We start from the raw sequence: 10,777 nt of genomic DNA, 5'->3' as shown, positions 1-10,777 counted from the left end.
TTTACACAAAAAAACCTGTCACAAATCAGAGACCTGCCATACTTATAGTCATTGTCCTGACAATGTAAAACTCCATAGGCTTACCCGTTGCCCCAAGGGAGTCGCCACGCTTCAGCTTGCGCAAGGGGTGATGCCCATGAGATTTGAACTAGATCGCCTGCTTAGCGGCCTAGGCCCCATCCCATTACAATAAACCCCTTTGAGCCAGGTCTGAGAAAGTTTTCATTTGAAACTTACAGACCCTTATGGAGAAGTTTCCAAGGGAAGAATCTAACATTGCAGGAGTTTTTTTTTTTTTTTAAATTATCTTTTTTCAAAAAAAAAGGCCTTTCCTTTCATGAAAATGAAACAAACAGGGCATGTTTGGATAACAGGATACACTTGAGCAGGGATTGACTGATCCTTGATCGGGTGCAGTCCCGCATTTGATATGTGGGGAACCAATTGGCCAAGCTAGGACCTGTTGGTTCCCGCTGCTTGATAATTAAGAGAGGGTGACATAACCGGAGGTGCGACTCACAGATTCTGGACAAACATCACCTAGTGTATCAAAGTGGTGTTTGTCCAGTGAGTCAAAAGCTCCCTAAGGGGATGTTTGATTGCCATCACGCGGAACGCTGCGATGATCAAATGTTAGACGTGGCAGACGCACAGAAGGCATGTCTGCTGTGTCTGTTCCAACCCTCTCCCTGTTATTTTGAGAACAAAATGGGAGGACGTAAAAAAAAAAACAGGCAGGGGGAGGGATCCAGTCCTCTCTCTCTCTCTCCTTTTTCTTGTTCTTCTCTCTCATAATTCCTCGTTCTTCGTCTTCATTTCTGATTAGGGTTTTGATTAAGTTTTTTGTTTGACTGATTAGGGGCTTTGAAGCAAATAGGGCTTTCCTTTGAATTGATTAAGGTTTTTTTTTTCTTTGATTAAAGATTTGAATCAAATATCTTTAATTAGAGATTTTATTTGGTTTGATTAAGTTTTTTTCTTTGATTAGGACCTTGAATCAAAGTTCTTTAATTAGGGTTTTTTATAGTTATTTTGAATAAGGTTTTTCTTGTATTCGATTAGGGTTGATTTTCTTTGATTATGGTTTAAATTAGGGTTTTTTTATGTTTAATTTTATGATTTATTTTTCTTGTAGTTTAAGAAATTTTGATTTATTTATGATTTATTTTCTTGCATTTTAGGTTTTTTATGATTTATTTATGGTTTTGTATTTGTATATAATAAAATATGAATTCTTATTTTTTTTTCAAATTACTCAAAATTTAAACATTTTTTCATACTTGGATCGAGTTTGAGATTCCTATTCGAGGCTAAAATCCATAATTTTTTAAAAACTTTCATAATTGGATTCAATATGTCACCGATTAAAGCATTTATATATAAAAAATATCAATACTTAATTTTCTCAAATACCCAAATTGTAAACATTTTTTTTATTTTTAGATTTATATTTGAATCTAAAATCCCTAATAAACATGTCAAAACACACATATTGTGGGATGGATTGAGTCATACAATCTAAATTAAAGTTATATGACCCATTATCTATATATATATATATATCCAAATTGTCCCCACAATATAAAACTCAAACATCTGGCACAAGGAAAACAACTTCTTATCTAATGAAAACAAACACTTTGTTGTTTCATAACAAATAATCAAACACACCCTAAAAGTACAAATAGAGAGGATGGGTGAATGGATAAGGACATTGATTTGATACATCAAGCACATGTGAAGGTATTACAAAAAATAATTAAAATTTATTAAAATAATAAAATATTGTCTGTGTATGTCATAAGTGTGTCCTGTGCATGTGTGTTGTATCATTAGATTGACGACCAAAATGGCATGCTTTTTGTGATTTCGTATCCAAAGGTAGCAAGTTACTTATTTGTAGGATAAAGGTTTGCTTCAATGACCTGGCTAGATCTTATTTTTTATTTTATACTTTTTTAAGAAATCTAACCCTCTACATGTGATTAGGGGTTGTCAAGGTCTTTTTCTCTACATCTTCGGATCTCATGCAGAGAGGATGTTTGAGTCATCATGCTTAGCATAACGGAATATCTGAAGCGGCAATGTCAAACAGGTCGATAGAGCAGGAGCGATGCTAAAGTTTTTGGCGTATAAGCATTCAAGCCTATGAAGAATGGGTATGTTGGTTTATTATGATGAGTGTACAAGCAATCGATGATCGATAAAGCCAACTATGCATCCAAAATACGCATCACAGACGTTAGAGTGAGCATTGACTTTTTGAGTAGCATTGAACGAGAAGTATATTACATTTCAATATATGCGGGCTCCGCAAAGTAGGGGTGGCAATCGGGTCGGGTTGGCGGGTTGGCAGGTCGGGTTGGCGGGTTGGCGTGTCAGCATACCTCAACCCGAACCCGACCCGTTTATTAAACGGGTCAGCTGTGGCAAACACGAACCCGACCCGTTTAATAAACGGGTAACCCGACACGACCCACCAACTCATTTAATAAATGGGTTGGGTCGGGTAAACGGGTTTTCAGGTTCGCGGGTCAGGTTGGCGGGTTGACGGATCGGGTTGGCAGGTAGTCAGTTTGACGGATCGGGTTGGCAGGTAGTCAGGTTGGTGGGTCGGGTTGGCGGGTCGTGTCAGAAATTGCCACCCCTACCGCAAAGCACAACGCACACCCCACGGGTAACCTCCCATTGCAACAAAGAGACCTTTTGACTCTCTGCCTAAGTTAGTTGCTAGTTTGACGTAATGAAGTTTCCTAATTAAGAAAAATCATTGTTGCTCGATATGTACTTGTTGAGCCTCTCACAAAGATATTAGGTTGAACGATAAGGCAAGCAACAGGACATGCTCATAGAGAATTTGCATACTCATGAGTATCTTCGTGCAGTTTGATGTGCTACTCGCGAGATATAAGGATTGGTTTTACCTAGACTTTACCCGAACCAAACCTTATAGGGTCCAAGTACGGTAACAAATAAGAAGACCTGATTATGACTCGAGTTTGGACCTATAGGTCTGTCGGATTAATACATGGACCTGAGTTTGAAATTTTTTATACCAGACCCGGGCTTGACCCGAGTTTTGATTAAGACCTACAAATTTTCAATGTAAAAATGATTAAAAATATTAATTTAGGGCGCTGGGCAACCTTGTCGCCATCATTCTTCCTTTTGCTCGTTTGATGCCTGACTCCTTCGTCGGCCAGTTTCGGTGGTGGTCTGACGAGTGGGTAAATCATTCCACAATAACTAATGCTATTTTCATATATCACTTCTTGAAAGAAAACTGGCCATTTTCAACTGAAATCTCTAACGAAGACGTTGGTCCAAAGTTCAGAGGAACCAAATCCATTTTGAGGCGGGCATAGTGTAATCGCTCTTTCGAATGGGTAAAACAAAAACAAAGCTCAAAGATCCAAATCCTAATTACATTGACACGCCAATCGAAAGAGAACAACCATCCCATCTAGCTTCCAAGTGATGGATGCTCTTGCTTTCTAACTCCTTCCTGATATTTGGACCCATATCTGGATTCGGTTAACCGACCCGTTCAAAGGTCCAGGTCACTAGTTAGTATGACCATGCAAGGACGGAGCCCCAACATACATGACTATATGCAGCGTTTATTCACCGTCCATCTAACAGATGTACGGCTTCCTATCCCTCGACGGCATAGGGACCTACGCACCGTCCCTCACGAAATGACCAATGCCCAATCAGAATGACAAAAATACTCACACCTGGAAGCTAATACGTGGCACTTCATGATAAGCCTACGTGTCATTGCTGACGTGGCGGATCAAATAAGGCATGTCGGCGACCGTCAGCTCGCTCATACCGACAGACCTCTGCCGTCAAGACTCGAGAGAGGGAGCGTCCGCCAGCCGGAATCCGTCGTTCTCCTGCGTACGGAAGGACGTTTCTTCCCCCACCTCCGACTTCCATCCGGGCATTCCTTCTACGTCGTCGTCTCTCTCTCTCTTTGACCGGAATTTCGCGTCCGTAGCCCGAAAACGCCGGTTTTTTGCTTGGCCGGCAAGCTAGGGCGGGTTCTGGCGTTCCGGCAATGGGCTTGCCGAGCGACGACGTCGTGCTCATACGGCAGAGCCAGAGAGCGGGGGATCCGACGGTTATTACCGTTAACTGCCCGGACAAGACGGGGCTCGGGTGCGATCTTTGCAGGATAATCCTCGAGTTCGGGCTCAGCATCAGCCGAGGAGGTAAGAGTGTCGAGTAACGTCGTCGTTTCCGGTGGTTTCTTCTCCATTTTTTGTCTCTTTCGGTAAGTTAGGGTTTTATCGGGAGCGTAGGGCGCGTGTCGTTCTGTTTCTAGTTGAGGTTCTGTAGTTTCGGGGTCTGGTGCGGACGAAGGAGGTGAGGATCGACGGAAGTATCACCGTATCTTGGTTTCTTGCTCTTCCGTTTTGGGAAGGTTAGGGATTTGGTGAGTTTGGAGCGGTGCAATCTTTCTTTTTGTGTTTCTTGAAATGGAACGGGTACCGTGGCTGCATGACCGGAGGAGTTATGGTTTCCCGGCAATGCTGCTCGTTTTTTCCGTTTTTGGAAAGTTTGGATTTCTAGGGATGATGATAGTTAGTCCCCGCCCCCCTCTTCGGTTCCGGAAATTGCATGAGTTTGCCCGAGGAGACAAGGTTTTCTTGCAATGCTGCTCTATGTTGGTCTTAGTTTTTCTCTTTCTGGAAATATTAGGGTTTTTTAATAACTCACGGAGCGCGTCTTTTTTCTTTGATTCCTGGCAATTTGTTAAATTTGTCCGTGGCATGAACAGATGAAGTAAGGTTTTTCTGGCTCTAATCGTCGGATCTCGTTCTTCTTTGTAATTTCTGTTTCTAGAAACATAGAGGGGAGGAGGTGGTTGGATTTTAAGATTTGCTGAGTTTGACAATGACGTTCATGGAGGTGATGCCGATAGATCATGATTGTCCATGATTTTCTTTTGTTTTTCCATCTCTTGGAGAGTTAACGTTCTAGAGGTTTAGAATCCCTCTTTCTTCTTTTCTTTTGGTTTTAGGAAATGACTTGAATTCATTTTAGCCTGTAATTTCTTGGATTTTGTTGGTCTTTCTAGTTGAGAAATTTTAGGTTTGGATGAATGAAGAAATTGGTGTTTGAGGATTTTGTGGAAGTGGTTATGATCAGTTGTGACATGAATGGAGGAAGTAATTTGGTTGGATCAGGTGTTATTTTTCTCTTCCATGTCGAGGCTGCTGGGATCTGATTAATATTGGTGTAGCTGCATGCTTTCTCTCTCGGTAAATAGTTTCTCTTTGGTCATTGTGGAAATGTTGGGGTACTGGGAATTTACAGTTGGATCCGATATTCTTGTTCTGTTACAAAAAACACAAAAAAATTTGTGTATTGCAGAAAGCGGAATTAGTTTTATACAGTTGGTTGGAATTGCTCTAAAGGCAAGTTGATAATGTCAAATATTTTCTGCTTCCTTATCTTGTCAAATTCTTAGCATTAGCAGAAAATGGAGTTAGGAGGCTTTTATTTTATTTTACTTTGTTGGCCTTGTTGTTGGGCCAATCCCCTGTAGATGGGACAAATTCTGAGTCACTTGATTAAATGCCCCTTCTTTTTTCATTAAGGCCTGGATTTTTTGTTTGAGTTTGATGAGATAAAGGGATCTAGATCTATTGGTTATGCTATCCTGCTGCCGTTATTTTTTCCCCCTTTCTGAAGTTTGTCTTTCTAATGTGGAAAGTGTGTATTATCATTTAATTTGAGATATTGAACGCTAAACGCACCCTAGCATCAACCTACAATTCACAGTTTCTGGGTTGTTTCTTGAAATAACTTGTTATATAATTATGTAACTGTTCAATCTGATGAAGGTCCTATTTTCTTAAAAAATAAGAACTTTTATTTATTTTCTCTTGATTTCTTGGGTTTTTTTGTATAAGTCTTCAGTTTGATTCTTGTTCTGTTCATCTATTTGTGTTTGTTAAATGGTTCATTTTTTTCTGATACGATCAAAAGTTGTTCATGCAGTCATTTTCTATTTTTATTCTGATGGATTTGATGAACCTTTTTGCTAGATGTTTCCACTGATGGTAAATGGTGCTATATTGTGTTCTGGGTTGTGCCTCGGTCCAGTTCCTTAAGATCCATACAATGGTCAAACTTGAATACCAGACTAATATCTGCATGCCCTTCATGTTCTGTTCCAATTTACTATATTCCTGAGGAAAAATCAGAAAATTCTCCAGTCTACTTGTTGAAGTTCATCTGTTTGGATAGGAAGGGACTGTTACATGGTAATGGTATCTATTTTATCATTTGCCACCTTTTATGTGGTCATCCCTTTCAATGAAATTTTTTCCCTCTCTTTTGGTAGAACAGATGTCACATTTTCTCTTTGGCTTTTGGTTGATCACAGATGTTACTCATGTTCTTACGGAGCTTGAGCTTACAATTCACCGAGTGAAAGTGTCAACAGCTCCTGACGGAGGAGTTGTTGACCTCTTCTTCATCACGGATGGCAGGTTACTGTTTGATTACCTTTTAGTTCATTTCTGTTTCTGTTGAAGAGTCTTCTGTTTAGATTTGTAAGATTGGATATGATGGTTTGTTCTGTGACACCAAAAATGCATTAGAAATTGTTGTGGTTGCCCTCATGCCTTCACCCTTTGTCTTGCGCTCCCTCTTGTTTTATGCATTTACATCAGATTCCTTTTTGTGATTTATAGATTGCATTGTTGTTTCTCTTGCATACTGCTCTCATATTTTCTTTCTTATCGATTTTATAAGCTTCATGCTTTTTATATATTCTTTTCCTTTGCCTAATATGCATTTTGGTTTCTGTCTGTGTATAGCTTTGGAAAGAGATGATGGTGTTGATGAATATTTTCACAACATGCTTTACTTTCAACTTTTAGATACATGATGTTCATGGGTGCTATTTTCACAAAAATTGCATATTTACTTAGTTCTGTCCTCTTGTGCTCTTTCAGGGAGCTATTGCACACCAAACAAAGACGTGAAGACACGTGTGAAAGATTAATCGAGGTTTTGGGTGAATCTTGTCAAAGTTGTGAACTTCAGCTCGCTGGTCCCGAGTATGAAACTTATCAGCACGGATTTTCTTCATTGCCTCCAGTTGTTGCTGATGAGCTATTTTGCTCTGATCTATCAGACACTGAAATTTGTTCACAAGCCCTTGTTCCAGATATCTTGCGGCTGAAGAAGGTTGCCTTGTCCGTGGACAATTCTTTAAGTCCTGCTCATACCTTACTTCAAATACAATGTCTCGACCAAAAGTGCCTCCTCTATGATATAATGAGAACCTTGAAGGACTGCAGCATTAAGGTCATCTTCTTCCTGTTCATTTTATTGATTTCTTCTCTCTAGGTGTATTTTTTTTTTTTGCTGATTTCTTGTGTTTGATTCTTCTTGTTCAGATAGCGTATGGGCGGTTTTCGTCTAAGCCAAAAGAGTACAGTGAAGCTGATCTATTTATTGTGCAGAAAGATGGGAAAAAGATGGTGGATCCCGAGGAGCAAAAGGCCTTATTTTCTCAACTAAAGATCGAAATTCTCCATCCGTTACGGTTGATGATTGTGGATCGTGGGCCTGATACCGAGCTCTTAGTTGCTAATCCAGTTGAGTTCTGTGTTTGGGGACGACCTCGTGTCTTTTATGACGTTACACTTTCCCTGAAATTGCTCGGTATATGTATTTTTTCGGTAAGAAGGATCGGATGCTTCAAGTCTGTAAACGTTTCATTCGCCTTTCTTTGTGTTGAAAGCTGATATGGTAACCCTTGTTATATATTTTAGGCTGAGATTGGGAGGCACTCTACGACTGAACACCAATGGGAAGTATACAGATTCCTTTTGGAGGACACCCCTGAATTTCCTCTCAGTAATGATCGAACAAGGCAACAGATTCTTGGTAGAGTGAGGAGGACACTGATGGGTTGGTGAGCATGGTAATGGGACAATCCCGCAGTGTTTAATGCCTATCCACCTGTTTAATGCTAAATGCTAATCTTCTAGAGCTTTTTTTTCTTGCATTGTACATAGCCCTAAGAAAACAAGTAGCAGAGAAGACACCCATCTGTACAACCCCATATCACCTTCTAGTGGTATAGCTTGTCATGTTTAACAAAATTCTCAAGCATGTGTCATTTTTCTTCAACACATTTCAGCCTTGATTTCTATATGACTCTTGGTCTCACCAGCTTTTACTCTGTACTGTACAGTTTAGCTTGTTGTTGATAACCAGATTTTCTAACTAAAAGACACCTTGCTTGCATCCTGCATTTTTTTTAACAGCACATCAGAATCAAATTGGTATTGGATATAGTTTTTTGTTTCTCCTGACGTTCAATCGAAGAACACGCAGACAAAAAAAAAATGGCATTCTTGATGGGCTAAAATAATCAATAGAGATCTGTCCATTTCTGCATAAAATTAGTACCATGTTTTCTGTTACAACTTTCCTACTGTACATAATTCGTAGTTTTTGTACGGTTTGTAACTTGGTGGTTATCCCGGATATTCATTTGGAGATTTGTTTAATGGTTTCTGCAAGAAAAGGCAAAAAACTGTGTTTGTGGCTCTGGGGAGGTAGGCTTGGGCCCGGTAGTTCTTATTGCAGTATCAGAAGCCACAATTTGAAACAGTGACGTGAAACATGGGTGGTCCTATCAAAAAAGTTGAATGTACCAGAATCCACGAAAATTAACAAGGTTCAACTTTGACATGGACGCCTCATGGATTGGTTTGAGCAACTTGCTCCTTGTCCAGTACCAATTTAGTGCAGTTCAAGTTGTCTCTGGACTCTCCACCAATGTCACAAGCAGCCTGGATTTAGCTGTTTTCTGTCCATCAAATCAAATTGCTGTAAGACGTAGCCTAAACGTTGGTAGGAGCTGTCAGTGCACGACTCCTGGTGTGACGTTGCAGGTTCAAAATTCAGTGGTACGTTGAATGTAGTAACTGGTGGGGTTACAGCGTAAAAGGAAAAAATCGCAGAAACAACCTGCATGACATCATTATCATGTCATTTTGATCATATTATTCGGTTGGGAAAAGTGAAGAGGGATGTCAGGGGGCGTTTGATTGCGCCAACAAGACGGCCTTTTCTAGACATTGCTGGCACAGCACTGAGGTGTCCTGGACAAGTCGAGTTTTTATCTCACGTGTTCTGTTCGTTTTTTTTTTTCATTTTATTTATTTAGTTTTTGTCCAAAATGTTCTGGACACTACTGCTTCAAGGGAAGTTATGGAACATCGCCGGATAGCTAAAAAGGTGTCCCGCTAAACATCCGGGAAGACATATTCTAGGTGTCCTGCATGTCTGCTGCTGTCCGTGCAATCAATCCTCCCGCTAAGGAGGATTGGGTCTGATAGCCAACACGCCAAAATCTACTTAGCTATTAAGTGAACTATCAGGTTTGCCAACTTTTACCAATGGGGGATTCACTTGTCTGGTATGAGCAGCTGGTGCACGTCACCTTGTGTTGGGACGTTGCAGGTTCAAAATCCAATGGTATAGTTGTATAACTGGTAGGGGGTCTGCCTAACCCCAGCTTGCCTTAAAAAAAAAAAAGGTTTACCAACTCTTTGTGCTTCTTATAAAAGGACAAAATAAAACCGGATATTCTAAACCTAAGGGTGCATGTCTTTTGCCACAAGGCCAAAGCTGTGAGTGTACTTCTGGATGGGCAAGAGGTCCAATGAGGTTTTCAGCCAATGAAGTGGGTGAGTGAGACTGTATTTTTTTAGGGTAATTAAAAATAAATATATTATATACATATAGAGTTAATATTTGGTGCTATTTAAGGCATAGAACCATTTAGTATAAATCATATTTTGAAGTTTTTTTTTTTGTAGATTAGAGCTTATGGATGTGATCACAAGGTTTGTTTAGCAAAAAAATGAGTTTTGAATCATGTGAATATGACACGTATGTTTTTTAAGGGTTCCAAAAATCAATAGTCCACAATGTACAGAATTCTCATTACTCAAAAAAGTAGATTTTAGATTGAAATAATGCTATCAAAGGTTTGATCCTTAGCAAACAAACCATGTTGAACACATGCATCTATATGATCAAATTGTTTTCATAAACCTTGAAATTGTGATTTCTAGCTCAATTAGTTATGTGCATTTAATAGTCCCTGCTAAATGAAGCATTTTAAATAGATTTTCAGTTTTTTTGTTATATTTTTTTTGCAGTTCCGACCCTATAACTGCGTTGGGCATGATCGATTTAGTAGGAATCTATACCTGGATCATATGTTTTTGATAAAAAAATGATATTTGAAACCTCAAATTTACAAAGATTTTAGACTGTTTATTTTTTTGAATCTTATAAAAACCCACCCATGTGCCGGAATCAAACTCTTCAAGAGCTGATCCTTATAAAATCAATTACATACATCACATCTGTATGGTCAGAATTTAAAAATAAAGTGAGAAGCCTAAAAAGACCTTTTTAGCATGTTTTATTTAACATTTTAGCACGAATGTATGACCCTATATATATGGAGTGGTTCTGTATATGGTGGTACATACTCTTGTTTGCATAGATCTAGCCCCAAAATGGTATATCCAATCATACGGATGTGCTTAACATAATTTATTTATGTATTAGTAGGTTTTATCATATTTAACACACCATATAATTCTATTTGTGATGGTGAAAATCAACTGCTCACAGTTCGTGAAAATAAGGGTAGTTTAAAAATAATATAAAATATCATATTTGGGTCAACTTTACCTCCATAGAAGCTCTCTCTCTCTCTCTC

At 39.2% G+C, this 10,777-nt stretch overlaps 1 protein-coding gene across 2 annotated transcripts; it reads left to right on the top strand.

Annotated features, from left to right (window-relative positions):
- The first annotated feature begins 3,918 nt into the window (after positions 1-3,918).
- On the top strand, positions 3,919-8,318 carry LOC149821258 (ACT domain-containing protein ACR9-like). Of its 2 annotated transcripts, none has more exons than XM_089983309.1 (6): positions 3,919-4,217; positions 6,060-6,278; positions 6,401-6,506; positions 6,975-7,329; positions 7,422-7,706; positions 7,800-8,318. In XM_089983309.1, the coding sequence occupies exons 1-6, from the start codon at positions 4,064-4,066 to the stop codon at positions 7,944-7,946; spliced, it is 1,266 nt and encodes a 421-aa protein (XP_089839435.1). In that variant the 5' UTR covers positions 3,919-4,063; the 3' UTR covers positions 7,947-8,318. The 2 variants fall into 2 exon arrangements, with proteins under 2 accessions (XP_089839435.1, XP_089839436.1); XM_089983310.1 differs by having other exon boundaries at positions 7,422-7,689; positions 7,800-7,830.
- Positions 8,319-10,777: the final 2,459 nt, after the last annotated feature.

Source organism: Nuphar pumila, chromosome 12 (assembly GCF_984573655.1).
Source record: "Nuphar pumila chromosome 12, dmNupPumi1.hap1.1, whole genome shotgun sequence".
Taxonomy (NCBI): domain Eukaryota; kingdom Viridiplantae; phylum Streptophyta; class Magnoliopsida; order Nymphaeales; family Nymphaeaceae; genus Nuphar; species Nuphar pumila.
The sequence above is the reverse complement of the archived record's forward strand: the minus strand, read 5'-3'. Positions and strand labels throughout refer to the sequence as shown.